Source organism: Nomascus leucogenys, chromosome 10 (assembly GCF_006542625.1).
Source record: "Nomascus leucogenys isolate Asia chromosome 10, Asia_NLE_v1, whole genome shotgun sequence".
Taxonomy (NCBI): Eukaryota; Metazoa; Chordata; class Mammalia; order Primates; family Hylobatidae; genus Nomascus; species Nomascus leucogenys.
In genome coordinates, this window is record NC_044390.1 from 57,293,318 (window position 1) to 57,310,135 (window position 16,818).

The window sequence follows — 16,818 nt, forward strand, 5'->3', positions numbered from 1 at the left end:
GCAGTGAGCCGAGATCGCACCACTGCACTCCAGCCTGGGTGACAGAGCGAGACTCAGTCTCAAAAACAAAACAAACCCCAAAAGTAACATGCACGGGGGGCTTTTCCATGGGCCACCCCTGGGCTGGGGATAATAAAAAGCTCACACCTGTGTGCTCCAGCCCCTGCTGCATCTGGCACAGATCCTGGGTACCCAGTGTGCCTTGTCCCTGGCCTTGTGTATGTGGTTCCTGGCCCCCTTTTCACCCTTCACACTTGGCCCATGCCTCCTCCAGGAAGTCTGTCCTGATTCCTGGCCAACCTGATCCACCACCTCGAGACTCTTGTCACTCTGGGAGGGGACCACGTCTGTGGTCACAGCTATGACCCTATACCAGCATTTGCTGATGAGAGGCCTGCCAAGCTTGGTCAAGGTGGGGAGGTGGGGGGCAGCCCCAGGGTCCATCTAACAACCCAAGACAGGGAAGAGACATGTCTTTAATGTACGGAGTCTCACAAGGCACAAACACCCTCACCAGGACCAAATAAATAACTCCACGGTTGCAGGAAGGCGAGGTCTGGGGAGGATGCGGCATCTGAGCTCTCCCAGGGCTGGTGGGCGAGAGGGGGTCTGCAGTCTGTGAGGGACCTCCTGGGTGTGTCCGGGCCTCTGGAGCGGGTCCAGTCTCCAGGATGGGGATCGCTCACTCACTCTCCGAGTCGGAGTAGTCCGCCACGAGGGAGGAGCCGAGACTACAGGGGTGCCGCGTGTCGGGGGTGTCAGCTGCCTCCTGGGAGGAGCCTGCTGGTGACAGGGGCTCGTCCTGACGGCTGCCTTCCTGCCCCCTCGGCCTGCTGCACTTAGGGGTCTCAGCTGTTTCCGGAGGACAGTCTCCGGGGGACATGGGCCGGTCCTGGGCAGCCTCCTCTGGTACCCGCGGTTCCCCAGACTTGGGGGTGTCGGCCGCATGCTGGGGGCTCTCTGGGACGTCCCGAGACCTCCGCCGCACGATGCCCAGGTCCCCCACGGTGATGGGGGAGGTGGCAAGCGCGGTTCTGCGGCTCTGTGCCAGCTTCTTCAGGACGCCGCTGACCTTGCTGCTGGAGGCGGATCCGGGGGCGGAGGGGAACCAGGAGCGGCTGATGATCTCGGTCCGCTTGAGTTTCTGCTTGTCCTCGTAGGCTGGAGGACAGGAAAGGACATTTCAGCGGCGGCAGGGGAGGGGGTCCAGAACTGCCCTCTGGTAGACCAGAGTCCACTCATGGCTGAGGACCCCCCATCTCCAGGCAATTCTGAGCCTCCCTGTCCCCTTTTCCCCCTGGCCTCCTACGCACAGTCCAGGGTGTGGAACTTCAGCAGAGCCGCCAGCTTGCGGTCATCTTCCGTCTCAGGCACCAGCGGGATGGTCAGGCTCGCCTTGGCCTGCAAGGCCTGGTCTCTCTCCTCCTCCTCCTGGATGGCTTTTTTCTTTTCCTGTGTTGAGGGCCAAGAACACCAGAGATAGGGGGTGTCAAAGCCCTGTCTCTTCTGTGTACTAGGGGGCACTGCTCCAACTCTCAGGGTCTCATTTACTCTTCTTTTTTGAGACAGAGTCTCATTCTGTCGCCCAGGCTGGAGTGCAGTGGCACAATCATAGCTCACTGCAGCCTCCAACTCCTGGGCTCAGTGGAGGCTTCTCTTAGGTCAGCCTCCCAAGTATCCAGTACTACAGGTGTGCACCACCACGCCCAGCTAATTGAAACATTTAGTTTTGTAGAGGCTGGGCCCGGTAGCTCATGTCTGTAATCCCAGCACTTTGGGAGGCCGAGGCGGATGGATCCCTTGAGGCCAGTAGTTTGAGACCAGCTTGGCCATCATGGCAAAATCCTGTCTCTATTAAAAATACAAAAATTAGCCAGGCATGGTGGCATGCGCCTATGGTCCCAGCTACTCGGGAGGCTGAGGCATGAGAATCGCTTCAACTGGGGAGGTGGAGGTTGCGGTGGGCTGAGATCGTGTCACTGCACTCCAGTCTGGGCAAAAAGGGGAGACCCGAGATCATGCCATTGCACTCCATCCTGGGCAATAAGAGTGAAACTCAGTCTCAAAAAAAAAAAAAAATTAGCCAGGTGTGGTGGTGGGTGCTCATAATTCCTGCTACTCTGGAGGCTGAGGCAGGAGGATTGCTTGAACCCAGGAGGCAGAGGTGCAGTGAACCAAGATTGCGCCACTGTACTCCGGCCTGGATGACAGAGCGAGATGACCACTGTCTCACAAAATTTTTTTTTTTTTTGTAAAGATGGGGTCTCACTATGTTGCCCACGCTGGTCTCCAACTCATGGCCTAAAACAGTCCTCCCACCTGAGCCTCCCAAAGCACTGGGATTACAGGTGTGAGCCACCATGCACGGCCTCATCCCACAAATATTTCTGGGATACCCACCTTGTGCTAGGCTTTGTTCTAGACACTGGGGACACAGCGGCAGGCAGGGAAAAACCCTTGCCCTCGTGGAGCTGGCCTCTAGTGGTGAGAAAGTGATAAGGAGAAAAAAAAAAAAGCAGGACAGGTAGGTAGGGGATGGGCTGGGAGGTTCCATTTAAAATGTGGTGGCCAGGTCGGGTGCAGTGGCTCACGCCTGTAATCCCAGCACTTTGGGAGGTCGAGGCAGGTGGATCACATGAGGCCAGGAGTTCGAGACCAGCCTGGCCAACGTGGTGAAACCCAGTCTTTACTAAAAATAGAAAAATTAGCCAGGCATGGTGGTGGGCACCTGCAATCCCAGCTACTTGGAAGGCTGAGGCAGGAGAATTGCTTGAACCCGGGGTGGAGGCTGCAGTGAGCCGGGATCATGCCACTGCACTCCAGCATGGGCGACGAGCGAGACTCAGTCTAAGCAAAAACAAAAAACAAAAACCCAACAACGACATTAGCCAGGTGTGATGGCTCACGCCTGTGGGTCCCAGCTACTTGGGAGGCTTAGTGGGGAGGATTGCTTGAACCTGGGACGTCAAGGCCGCAGTGAGACATGATTTGCCACGGCACTCCAACCTGGGCAACAGAGTGAGACCCGGTCACAAAGAGAAAAAAAAGAAAAAAGAAAAGGAGGCAACCAGGTAGGTATCTCCCATGGCATGGTGAGGTAGGGGTGAGCTATGGTCTCAATGTCTGTGTCCCCCCAAATTGATATGTTGAAGCTTAATCCCCAGCGTGACGGTGTTAAAATATGTGAGGCATTTGGGGAAGTAATTAAGTCAGGAGGGCTATGTCCTCACCAATGAGATTATTGGACTTATAAAAGGAGGCCCGAGGGAGCTTGTTTGTCCCTTCTGCCACATGAGGACACAGTAGAAGCCACCGTCTATGAGAAATGGGCCCTCACCAGACACTGGATCTGCCAGCGCCTTGATCCTGGACTTCGTAGGCTCCAGAATCATGAGCAATAAAATTCTATTATTTATTTTGGCCGGTCTTGGTGGCTCACACCTGTAATCCCAGCACTTTGGTAGGCCACGGTGGATCACTTGAGGTTTGGAGTTCGAGACCAGCCTGGCCAACATGGTGAAACCCCGTCTCTACTAAAAATACACAAATTGGCCAGGTATGGTGGCTCACGCCTGTAATCCCAGCACTTTGGGAAGCCAAGGCGGGCGGATCACCTGAGGTTGGGAGTTTGAGACCTGCCTGACCAACATGGAGAAACCCCGTCTCTACTAAGAATACTAGCTGGGCGTGATGGCACATGCCTATAATCCCAGCTACTCAGGAGGGTGAGGCAGGAGAATCACTTGAACCCGGGAGGCGGAGGTTGCGGTGACCCGAGATCATGCCATTGCACTCCATCCTGGGCAATAAGAGTGAAACTCAGTCTCAAAAAAAAAAAAAAAAAATTAGCCAGGTGTGGTGGTGGGTGCTTATAATTCCTGCTACTCTGGAGGCTGAGGCAGGAGGATTGCTTGAACCCAGGAGGCAGAGGTGCAGTGAACCAAGATTGCGCCACTGTACTCCGGCCTGGATGACAGAGCGAGATGACCACTGTCTCACACAAAAAAAAATTAATTTCTATTATTTATTTATTTTGAGATTGTGCGGGGTTGTGGGGGAGGTTTCACTATGTTGCCCAGGCTGGTGCTGAACTCCTGGCCTCAAGCGATCCTCCCAATGTGCTGGATTACATTACAGGCGTGAGTCACTGTGCCCTGCCAAATTTCTACTGTTTGTCTATGGTATTTTTTATTATAGTAGCTGGAATGGATTAAGACAGGGCATGGGCACCATGTAGCAGACGGGGAAACTGAGGCTCAGACGGTACAGTGGCCTGCTCAAAGCTAGGATGCGGTGGGGTGAGGGCTGGACCTGGGCCTTGGTCCACCATGCATCCTCTCCGACCCTGGGCTGGAGCCCCCCTCACCCGGAACCTTCTCCGCAGCATGCTGTTGAGGGCGAAGTCATCCTTCCAGGCGCTCTGGGCCTCCTGGATGTGGCTCAGGGTAGGCAGCGCCTTCTTGAGTGTGCTGCGGTCGGCCTCGCCATGCTCCAGCCGGAACATGGCGTCCGTCTCCAGCTTCTGCTTCTTCTCATGCTCTGCAATGACCAGAGCTCGGCTGGGCTTTGGGGGCCCCAGTGCAGACTCAGGGCCAGGGCCCCCAGGCAGGTAAGTGGGTGGCGCTCACCTGTGGTCAGCACCTGCTCATTGTCCGCCATGTCCCAGCGTTCCTCCTTGCGCTGGGCGCCACTCACGATCACGTAGTCACAGTTGGCGGGGTCCGTCTGCATCTCGATGTAGTTGACACAGAGGTGGCATTTCATCCGGAACCTGGGAGGGAGCGGTGGGCAGAAGCCAGGAGGCTGTGGCTGTGCCCCAGGACAGCCCTGTCACCTCTGCCTGCTTCCTTCCCCCCAATGGTGTCATTTGACAAAAATTCACTGAGCACCCATTGTGTGCCATGTAGAGCCACAGGCAAAAGGGGCACATCTGGGTACCCAGAACGGACCTTCTGCCAGTGGGGCTGCAGTTGGCTTATTCGTTTGTTCATTCATTCATTCACTTATTCATTTTTTTGGTTCATTTATTCGTTAATTCATTTGTTCATTCATTAATGCATTTGTTTGTTGGTTCACTGATTCATTTGTTAAAGTAATTCATACATTCATTTGCTAATCCATCCATTTGTTAATTCATTCATCATTTGTTCATTCGTTTGTTCATTCATTCGTTCATTCATTTGTCCATTGGTTCATTTATTCCACAAACCCGCCCAAGACAGGCTGCTCTGGCAGGCTCAGTGCCAGCTGCTGGGGACATTGCTGAGTAGTGGAAAAGCCAACCTGCTCACGGAAAGGCTGACGTTCCAGCAGGGGCCACCTTGATAGCAAGGGCACAAGTAACCAGTGTCGAGTTTCACTTTAGAAAAGGTGTCTCTGAGGGGTGCTGTTTGAGCAGAAACCCCGGGTGAGGGAGGAGCCTTGGAGCTACCTGGGGAAGAGCGTTCCAGGTGGACGCACAGAGGTGGGTGTGTCCCTGGGGTGTGTGAGGGACAACGAGGAGGCCAGGGAGGGGGACAGCAGGAGGAGGTTAGGGTGAAGAAAGGACAGGCAGAGTGTGTGGTGCCTTGTGAGCCAGGGGGAGGACTTGGGCTTTTACTGAGGAAGGGGGGAGCCATGGAGGGTTGCGGGGGTGGGGCGTACCCTGATTCACCACCAGGGCGATTTCCAGGAGAGTCCTGCAGGGAATGGGCTCCCCCACAACTCAGGCTCTTTGTAGCCCCCTCGCCCTGTGGCCACCCCACCTGTTCCCAAGATGCCATCAAGCCGCCTTTACCTGTAGATTGGGGTTGTGTAGTAATTGCCCACCTTCTTCTTTTCTGCATTGTAACGAACACCTGGAAGGGGGTCAGGCGGGGGTGGTAATTTCATTGCCATCTGAATTTTGCAGATGGGTAAACTGAGGTACAAAGAGACTCACTGTCACTTGCTGAGGGTTCCCCAACTAGAAAGAGTTAGAGACGGGATTGGAAGCCAGAGCCTGGCTTCCTAATCCCTCTGCAAAGGGGCTTTCATGGCCAGCCAGTCACTCGGGTGCCCGTCTCCTCCCTCATTCCTGATCAGGACCCTCCCATCCCCACCCCAGCGGCACTCAGCAGTTAGGGGGTCTGATGTTTGCAGGACTGAATGGTGGGCGGGCGGAGGCTCACCCATGCCGATGTGGTTCTTGCAGCCATCGCACCAGATGTTATACGGCATTTCGAATCTGCAAAGACAGACAGCATCTTACTTGCACTTGTCCACTTGGACACTCCCTGGGTCTCCACACCTGCGACTCTGGCCGTGGTTGTGATTTGAGGGGTGGGGTATTAGACTGCCCCCTGTTAACGGGAGTTGCTGCAGTCACATTACACAGGAAATGGATACATGGAAGAAAAAGAATCACAACCATTGTAACTGAGCAGGAACTTCCTGCCTGCTCAAAAACACTGACCAGGTCCAGGGACAGCCGCCTTTGGGTGCTGCTGCGACTTTTTTTTTTTTTTTTGAGACAGAGTCTTGCTCTGTTCCCCACGCTGGAGCGCACTGGCGCGATACCAGCTCACTGCAACCTCTGCCTCCTGGGTTCAAGCAATTCTGATGCCTCAGCCTCCCAAGTAGCTGGGATTATAGGTGTGCGCCACCAATTCCGGCTAATTTTTTTTTTTGAGACGGAGTCTCGCTCTGTTGCTAGGCTGGAGTGCAGTGGCACGGTCTTGGCTCACTGCAACCTCCGACTATCTGGTTCAAGTGATTCTCCTGCCTCAGCCTCCCGAGGAGCTGGGATTACAGGTGTGAGCCACTGCACCCAGCCTAATTTTTTCTATTTTCAGTAGAGACAGGGTTTCACTGTGTTGGCCAGGCTTCTCTCGAACTCTTCGCCTCAAGTGAGCCACCTGCCTCACCCTCCCAAAGTGCTGGGTTTACAGGTGTGAGCCACTGTGCCCAACCACGATCACTGTCTTTTTTGAGAGTCCTACATGATCAAGTCCAGGCTGGCCTGCTACAGGATGAGATACAACATGGAGCAGAGCCAGTTGTACAGGTCAAGGCCCTGCTAAACCAGCCAGTCCCCAGCCAGCCAACTCTGAAACACATGGGAGCCCAGCCCAGCCAAGCCCTTCCAAGCCCAGCAGAGATATTTTGCTGAGCTGCAGATATGTGAGCAATAATAAATGCTTTTTTTTTTTTTTTTTTTTTTTGAGACGGAGTCTTTCTCTGTCCCCCAGGCTGGAGTGCAGTGGCACGATCTCGGCTCACTGCAAGCTCTGCCTCCTGGGTTCACGCCATTCTCCTGCCTCAGCCTCCCACGTAGCTGGGACTACAGGCACCTGCCAACACGCCCGGCTAATTTTTTGTATTTTTAGTAGAGACGGGGTTTCACCGTGTTACCCAGGATGGTCTTGATCTCCTGACCTTGTGATCCACCCGCCTCGGCCTCCCAAAGTGCTGGGATTACAGGCTTGAGCCACCGCACCTGGCCATGCTTATTGTTTTGTTACGTGGCAATAACTGACTGATATAGTGACTTCCTGCTTTATGGAATGAAGACCCTGCAGCACTGGGCCAATAAGGAACTGAACTCTCCTTGAGACTGAAGGAAGGGGGCAGGATGGTGGGGTCCTCAGGTGATGCCGGGCCCTACCTGATGATGAGGATGCCCTGTGACAGCTTCCGAGCCCGCTCCCGAAGCGGGTGGCTGTTGTGGTATCGGTTGAGAGAGCCATGCTGTGTGGAGAGGATGAGGAGTGGATTAGTGCTGCTGAGCTGGGGGAGCTCACGCTTTTCTGCCACCCCCACTGCTTTGGGACAAGTGCCTCACGGGTGGGAGAGGCCTTGATTCTTATGTCCTGCAGGACGGGTGTTCATAGCAATAAGGGGGCATCCAGGTCTTACTGGAACACGTAGGCTTGGAACCAGGAATGTGAGTTTGAATAGTCCCTCTCCCATTTATTTATTTATTTTTTGAGACAGAGTTTTGCTCTTGTTGCCCAGGCTGGAGTGCAATGGCATGACCTTGGATCACTGCAACCTCTGCCTCCTGGGTTCAAGTGATTTTCTTGCCTCAGGCTCCTGAGTAGCTGGGATTACAGGCGCCTGCCACCACGCCCGGCTATTTTTTTTGTATTTGTAGTAGAGACAGGGTTTCAACATGTCACCCAGGCTGGTCTCAAACTCCTGACCTCAGGTGATCCACTCGCCTTGGCCTCCCAAAGTGCTGGGATTACAGGTGTGAGCCACTGCACCCAGCCCCATTCCCATTTATGAGCTGAAAGAGCCAGGGGACCCTGGGCAAGTGACCTCATGTTTTACCTTCCCGAGCCTCTGTTTCCCCTGTCTGTCAACTACGTATAATGGTCATTATTACTTCCAGGTTTTATGGGGAAGATGAGGTGAGGTGAAAAGACTGGCAAACATTCGCTGGGGACTTCATGTGCATCACCTCATTTTTTTTTTTTTTGAGACGGAGTCTCGCTCTGTCACTAGGCTGGAGGGCAGTGGCGTGATCTCGGCTCACTGCAACCTCCGCCTTCTGGGTTCAAGTGATTCCTCCTATCTCAGCCTCCCGAGTAGCTGGGACTACAGGCGTGAGCCACTACGCCCAGCCAATTTTTGTATTTTTAGTAGAGATCAAGTTTCACCATGTTGGCCAGGATGGTCTTGAACTCCCGACCTCGTGATCCACCTGCCTTGGCCTCCCCGCAAAGTGCTGGGATTACAGGCATGAGCCACCGCGCCGGCTTTTTTTTTTTTTTTTTTTTTGAGGCAGAGTCTGGCTCTGTAGGCCAGGCTGGGGTGCAGTGGCATGATTATGACTCACGGCAGTCTCCACCTCCTGGGCTCAAGCAATCCTCCCACCTCAGCCTCCTGAGTAGCTAGGATTTATCCCTCAATGATTCTGTGAGGTCAGCCCATTTTATTTCCCCTTCTGATGTATGGAAAAACTTTGGCATAGAGAGGCTAAATCCTATACTCAGGACGAGGCAGCTGGGACACTCGGGCCCTTACTGAGCACCTACTCTGTGGGGACACAGCCACAAATAAGACAGACGAACATCTCTGCCCTCATGGAGATAATGTTCTAGTGGGGGAGACGGACAAGACACAAATGAATTAATAAGTGAGGGAGTTATAAGGGCTATGAGGTTGTATAAAGTGCTCAGCAATGCAACAGAGAATGAGTCAGTGGTCAGGGAGGACCTCTATGAGAAAAGCACTTAAGGAAGTGAGAGTATGGTGAAATGGATTAAGAGATTCCAGGCAGAGGGGACAACCAGGACACCAGAAGTGCTGGAGCTGGGGAAGCCAGGGGATCTGACCCTTCATCTGTGCGCTCTGCCTTATCCTGGGCCTCTGCTGTAAACACACTATATTCTATGCTGGACATGGAGTTACAGGTCCCTGAGGAGAGCTGCAGTTATCACCCAAAAGTGAAGACAGCCTCGAGACTCAGCTGACCAGCAGAAGACAAAAAGACCTTGGGGGCCACCTATCCTTCCACAGCAGTGGCTCTAACCCCAGAAGGAGATGACGTGGGTCTTTTTGCTACGGTGGACCCGGAGCGGGGAGCCTGCTTACCTTTTCAGGGTTGAAGTCCGGAGGATAGTACTTGTTGACCCCTTTCCTTTCACCCTGCAAAGCAGAACAGAGACATGACTCAGAGAGAGGCTGATATGGTTTGGTTGTGTTCCTACCCAAATCTCATTCAAAAAATTTTTTTTTGATTTTTTATTTCACTATTAATTTTTAGAGATGGAGTCTTGCTCTGTCACCCATGCTGGAGTGCAGTGGCGCGATGTCGGCTCACTGTAACCTCCGCCTCCTGGGTTCAGGTGATTCTCCTGCCTCAGCCTCCTGAGTAGCTAGAATTACAGGCATGTGCCACCACACCCAGCTAATTTTTGTATTTTTAGTAGAGATGGGGTTTCACCATGTTGGCCAGGCTGGTCTTGAACTCCTGACATCAAGTGATGCACCCACCTCAGCCTCCCAAAGTGCTGGGATTACAGGCCAAATCTCATCTTGAATTGTAGTTCACATAATCCCCATGTGTCATGGGAGGGACCTGGTGGCAGGTAACTGAATTGAATCATGGGGGCGGTTACCCCCATGCTGTTCTCATGATAGCGAATGAGTTCTCGAGAGACCTCATAGTTTTACAAGGAGCTTTTCCCCCTTGCTCCTTCTTGTTGCCGCCATGTGAAGAAGGACGTGTTTGCTTCCCCTTCCGCCATGACTGTAAGTTTCCTGAGGCCTCCCCAGCCATGCTGAACTGTGAGTCAATTAAACCTCTTTCCTTTATAAGTTACCTAGGTTTGGGTATGTCCTTTTTTTTTTTTTTTTTTTTTTTTTTTTTTTTTTTTGAGACAGTGTTTCACTCTTGTTGCCCAGGCTGGAGTGCAATGGTTCGATCTTGGCTCACTGCAACCTCCGCCTTCCGGATTCAAGCAATTCTCCTGCCTCAGCTTCCCGAGTAGCTGGGATTACAGGCATGTGCCACCACGCCCAGCTAATTTTTTTGTATTTTTAGTAGAGACGGGGTTTCACCATATTAACCAGGCTGGTCTTGAACTCCTGACCTTGTGATCCCCCCACCTCGACCTCCCAAATGCTGGGATTACAGGCGTGAGCCACAGCGCCCAGCCCTTGGGTATGTCTTTGTTAGCAGTGTGAGACTGGACTAATACACAGGCTCCCTCCAGGAAACCTACTTGTGCAGCCTCAGGGGGCAGGACCTGGATAAGGGGGACTCGGGGACATCGTAGAGGACAGTGCTGGGCTCAGTGTCTGATTGGGGAAGGGCTACTTGGGCAAAACACCCATTGTCATTGCTTTGGAAAATTCCATGAGATTCAGATGCTCCTATGATGGCTTTCACACTCTTTTGGGGACTGTGATTGGTGGTAAGAAGTATTTAACGTTGCCACCGGGCAGACACACATGTGGTACCGTTGAACACAGGTCTCAAGGAAGAACACTGAGCCTGGCTGAAGAGTCGCTCTTGTTTTCTTCTTCTTTTTTTTTTTTTTTTTTTTGAGACAGAGTCTTGCTCTGTCACGCAGGCTTGGGTGCAGCAGTGCAATCTTGGCTCACTGCAACCTCTGCCTCCTGAGTTCAAGCGATCCTCGTGCCTTAGCCTCCTGAGTAGCAGGGACTACAGGAATGTGCTATCACATCCAACTAATTTTTGTATTTTTTTTTTGAGACTCCTAATCTTAAATGATTCGCCTGCCTTGGCCTCAAACTGCTGGTATTACAGGCATGAGCCACTGTGCCCGGCCTTGCAATGGTTAATTTTATGTTACATGAATTTCACTTTGTTAAAAAAAAAAATGAAAGAGAAAGGAAGGGGTAGGGGAGGGGGAGGGGGAAGGGGGAAGGGGAAATTTAGGTTGAGTGTAGTGGATCACTTGAGGTCAGGAGTTTGAGACCAGCCTGACCAACATGGCAAAACCCCGTCTCTACTAAAAATACAAAAATTAGTGGGACGTGCTTGCTTGAACCCAGAAGGTGGAGGTTGCAGTGAGCTGAGAGCGTGCCACTGCACTCCAGCCTGGGTGACAAAGTGAGACTGTCTCAAAAACAAAAGAAAACGAAACAAAAAAACATTTAAAAAGCGCCCGCAGGTGATGTTAGCGCACAGCCACATTTCAGACCCACTGCACCAAAAGATGATGACCCAGAGATTGAAATCATCATCTTAGAGCTCTGGGAGGGGAGGAGGGGCTGCTTCCAGGGTCCTACAAAGACTGGGAGAAACCCAGGGCACACGAGGCTGTCTACTCACCATCTTGGGAGCTGGTCCTCACCCTCAGGGTAGACGATCAGAAACTGGCCTTGTGAACACACTGCCCTGTCCTGACCTCTTGCGGAGCCTGGCAGAGGGTCCAAAGGCTTCCCTGCAAAGATGACGTGGGCCGTGTGGTGGTTCCAGCTCAGACAAGACTCCCGCCAGGCGTAGGAGGCATCCAAAAAGCGGCGTGTCTGTTTAGAAAGAGAGTCCTGTCCGCTCTACAGCCAATATACGCATCACATCTGACACTTTCATCCCTCTGTGGCCCCCACCGGGTCCAGCACCCATTATCACTCACGTGGGCCAGCACAGTCTTCTCTTCTTTCTCCCGACTCTGCCCTTGACACTTGCTCTCCCCACAGCTGCCCAGGGGATCTTTTTGTTTTTTTGAGATGGAGTCTCACTCTGTCGCCAGGCTGGAGTGCAGTGGCACGATCTCTGCTCACTGCAACCTCCGCCTCCTGGGTTCAAGTGATTCTCCTGCCTCAGCCTCCCGAGTAGCTGGGACTACAAGCGTGCGCCATCACACCCAGCTACTTTTGTATTTTTAGTAGAGACGGGGTTTCACCATGTTGCCCAGGATAGTCTTGATCTCTTGACCTTGTCATCCACCCGCCTCAGCCTCCCAAAGTGCTGGCATTACAGGCGTGAGCCACCACGCCGGGCTGGGATCTTTTAAAATATGAACAAACGTGTCACTCTCCTGCTTAAACCCCTCCCATGATTCATATTGTTTTTAGAATCAAGTCAAACCCCTTCCCACGGCCTGTGGGGCCCCTGCCTGCCTCTCCAAGCCCAACTCTTAACCCTCTATCTCTCGCTCACTCTGTTCCAGCCACACTGGCTTCCTGGCTGTCTTCAAAGGCCAAGTGCAGCTGGCCTGCACCTGCTCTTCCTCAGGTTTGCAATTTCTTTGTTACAGGCTTTTTTTTTTTTTTTTGAGACGGAGTCTTACTCTATCACCCAGGCTGGAGTGGGGTGGCATGCTCTTGGCTCACTATCTCTGCCTCCTGGGTTTAGGTGATCTCATGCCTCAGTCTCCTGAGTAGCTGGGATTACAGGTACCCACCACCAAGCCTGGCTAATTTTTTTGTATTTTTAGTAGAGACAGGGTTTCACTGTGTTGACCAGGCCAGTCTGGAACTCCTGGCCTGAGGTGATCCACTCACCTAGGGCCTCCCAAAGTGCTGGGATCACAGGCACAAGCCATTGCACCCAGCCCCTTGTCACAGGTCTTGACCTACATATCATATTCATCAAAGACCTCATCCGGCCAGGTGCAGTGGCTCACACCTGTAATCCCAGCAGTTTGGGAGGCTGAGGCAGGTGGATCCCCTGAGGTCAGGTGTTCAAGACCAGCCTGGCCAACATGGTGAAACCCCATCTCTACTAAAAGTATGAAAATTAGCTGAGTGTGATGGTGCATGCCTGTAATCCCAGCTACTCGGGAAGTTAAAGCAGGAGAATGGCTTGAACCAGGAAGCGGAGGTTGCAGTGAGCCAAGATGGCGCCACTGTACCCCAGCCTGGGCTACAAAGTGAGACTCCGTCTCAAAAAAAAAAACAAACAAAAAAACAACGACCTCATCTGACCACCCAATCCATAGTCGCTTGTTTCCTGGAATTCTGATCATATCACCCTGTGTTGGTTTATGTCTCCCCGGGCAGGTCACACTGTGCCATATCCCCAACACCTAGGACAGTGCCAGGCCCAGATAAATGTCAACTGGGTAAACTACTGAGATAACTGAATGAGGCTCCATAAGGGTCACAGTCAGTACAGGTGACCCAAAAGGGAAATGCAGGGGCTCCTCAAACTAGGGGTGGTGAGACCCCCTCCCTTGCATGTTTGGAAGGGAGGCTTTTAGGTCATATAGAAGGAAGTTCTTCACGCCTGTAATCCCAGCACTTTGGGAGGCCGAGGGGGGCGGATCATGAGGTCAGGAAATTGAGACCATCCTGGCTAACACGGTGAAACCCCGTCTCCACTAAAAAATACAAAAAATTAGCTGGGCATGGTGGCAGGCGCCTGTAGTCCCAGCTACTTGGGAGGCTGAGGCAGGAGAATGGTGTGAACCTGGGAGGCGGAGCTTGCAGTAAGCAGAGATTGCGCCACTGCACTCCAGCCGGGGCGACAGAGTGAGACTCCGTCTCAAAAAAAAAAAAAGAAGGAAGTTCTAGTTTACACTAAAGAGAGACTCCGCGAGGCAGTGAAGCGTAGCCTAGAACAGAGATTGGCAAAGTTTCTCTGTCAAGGGCCAGAGAGTAAGTATTTCCAGCTTTTTAGGCCACATTATCTCTGCCCCAACAACTCAACTCTGCTTTCATAGCTAGAAATCAGCCCCAAACAATATATAAATGAATGGGCATGGCTGCATGCCAATATAAATTTTATTGATGGACACAGAAATTTGAATTTCATATAATCGTCATCTGTCACAAAGTATTATTCTTTTGATTTTTCCCCAACCACCAGAAAATTTAAAACCATTCGTGGGGGCCAGACTCGGGGGCTCACGCCTGTAATCCCAGCACTTTGGGAGGCGGAGGCAGGTGGATCACTTGAGGTCAGGAGTTCAAGACCAGCCTGGCCAACATGGTGAAACCCCGTCTCTACTAAAAATACAAAAATTGGCCGGGTCTGGTGGCATACGCCTGTAATCCCAGCTACTGGAGAGGCTGAGGCAGGAGAATTGCTTGAACCTGGGAGGCGGAGGTTGCAGTGAACCGAGATCGTGCCACTGCACTCCATCCAAGGTGACAAGAGTGAGATTCTGTCTCAAAAAAAGAAAGAAAGAGAAAGAAGCTGATGGAAGAGCTTCTGATGGAGTGGAGGTGGTGCAGTGAGATGGTGAGGCAGTGATGCAAAGTCCTGGATATAAACTGTTGTACCCTCGGCCGGGCGCAGTGGCTCACGCTTGTAATCCCAGCACTTTGGGGGGCCGAGGCGGGCGGATCACGAGGTCAGGAGATCGAGACCACGGTGAAACCCCGTCTCTACTAAAAATACAAAAAAATTAGCTGGGCGTGGTGGCGGGCGCCTGTAGTCCCAGCTACTCGGAGAGGCTGGGCAGGAGAATGGCGTGAACCCAGGAGGCGGAGCTTGCAGTGAGCGGAGATCGCGCCACTGCACTCCAGTCTGGGCGACAGAGTGAGACTCCGTCTCAAAAACAAAAAAAAACAAAAAAAAACCCACAAAAAAACACTGTTGTACCCTCTCACCTTAGTCTTGGATCCTCCAACTATAAAGTGTGCCCCCTAGATTGGATTATTCCAAGGTCCGTTCCAACCTAAAAATACTTTTGCCAACAAAATAGCTAAGTGCCCCTTGAGGCGTTAGGGGACACGGCTCCCTGGGTTTGAATCCCAGCTCCACTCCTCATCAGCTGGATGACCTTGGTCAGTGTCTGCGCTTCCCTGGGCTTGTATTTCGACACCGGTAAAGGGCGAATGATGACAAGACTGACTTTCTGGGGATGCTGTGAATCAACTAACACACGGGAAGAGCTTGCAAAGAGCAAATACTCCGTTTACAGGAGCTTGAGGGTGTGTGTGTGTGTCTTAAGATGGTTTTGTTACCCCAGTAAATGGCAGACGGGGCTATCGGGTGGGCGTGTAGATATCTCCGGTCCTTGGTGCAAAAGTAATTACCGACCCTGTTTGTCCTGGGCTTACAGCTTGGGCTCGGAGCTCCATCCTGCTGCTTCCTATCTGCTTGACTTGGGGCAAACTGTTTTCTCTCTCTAAGCCTCATTTTCCTTATGTGTAAAATGGCTGGTTAAGGCATTCAGGGCAGCGCCTGACGCCGAGTTAAACGTTGGCAGTTTAGTCATTTCTCCTGCTCACGGTTTTACAAGAATCATTTTTATAAAATTTGGTGAGGTAGGGACTTACTGGTCCCATTTTCCCGATGCAAAAACCCAGGGCCCTTCAGGCATAATATGGATCCGGGCTAGGATGGGGCCGGGTCCCGGGCACTTGGGTCAGGGGTCTCAGCTGGGGCCTCAGGGACTTTGGTCCTGGCTGGGACCTGGGCCGGCTCCGGGCATCTAAATCGGGTCCTCAGCTCCGCGTCCCCCGACGCGGACGGGCGCGCCAGGCGGCTCCGAGGCCAGGGTGGGGCGGCTACCGGACCCCCGGCCCTCCCCGCTCCTCCGCCCTCCGGCACTTACCTGCCCTCCTCCCGACGTCACGCCCCGACCGTGCCCGGAAGTGCGCGCTGAGAGCGCGGTGAAGCTGGGCGCCCTCTCCGCGCCCCCCGGACGCCGGCGTGAGGCGGGGCGAGGCAACAGCGCCACGCTGATTGGCTGAATGACCATACGCCAAGCGCTCTGCGACGCCGGAGTGGGCCAATCCAGGCATGCCCCGCCCAACCGCGCTTACGACAAGAGGCTCCATCCTCTGTCCAGCCCACTTCGTGAGGCCCAATCCGAGGCCCACCTCTTGGCACCGCCCTCCCAGGAGTGCTGTCCTGAGCGCTGCAGCCAGTCAACGAGGGTGAGCAAACTGCAGTACGCGGGCCGAAGCACACTGCCCGTGTTTTTGAACCGCTAGTGAGCTAAGAATTACTTTTCCAGTTTATTTTTTATTTTTGAGACAGGGTCTCTTTCTGTCGCCCAGGCTAGAATGCAGTGGCGCAATCATAGCTCACTGCAGCCTCGAACTCCTGGGTTCAAGCGAACCTCCTACCTCAGTCTCCCAAATAGCTGGGACTACAGGCGCGAGCCACCGCGCCCGGCTAATTTTTAAAATTATTTGCGGCCGAGCGTGGTGGCTCACGCCTGTAATCCCAGCACTTTGAGAGTGCGAGGCAGGCGGATCAGTTGAGGTCAGGAGTTCAAGACCAGTCTGGCCAAAATGGTGAAACCCCGTCTCTACTAAAAAAAGACGAAAATTAGCCGGGTGTGGTGGCGGGCCCCTGTAATCCCAGCTACTCGGGAGGCTGAGGCAGAAGAATCGCTTGAACCCGGGAGGCAGAGGTTGCAAAGAGCCGAGATCGCGCCACTGCACTCCAGCCTGAGCAACAACAGCAAGACTCCGTCTCAA

General features: G+C 53.1%; 1 protein-coding gene across 2 annotated transcripts; it reads right to left on the reverse strand.

The window, feature by feature from the left end:
- Positions 1-457: 457 nt before the first annotated feature.
- CCDC130 (coiled-coil domain containing 130) lies at positions 458-16,120 on the reverse strand. Of its 2 annotated transcripts, none has more exons than XM_030820638.1 (10): positions 15,945-16,120; positions 11,768-11,964; positions 9,559-9,612; positions 7,625-7,707; positions 6,150-6,205; positions 5,777-5,837; positions 4,629-4,771; positions 4,367-4,539; positions 1,314-1,452; positions 458-1,161 (listed from the first exon to the last, which is right to left on the reverse strand). In XM_030820638.1, exons 2-10 carry the CDS (start codon positions 11,768-11,770, stop codon positions 683-685), a joined length of 1,191 nt encoding a protein of 396 aa, XP_030676498.1. In that variant the 5' UTR covers positions 11,771-11,964; positions 15,945-16,120; the 3' UTR covers positions 458-682. The 2 variants fall into 2 exon arrangements, with proteins under 2 accessions (XP_030676498.1, XP_030676500.1); XM_030820640.1 differs by lacking the exon at positions 15,945-16,120 and adding an exon at positions 12,072-12,203.
- Positions 16,121-16,818: the final 698 nt, after the last annotated feature.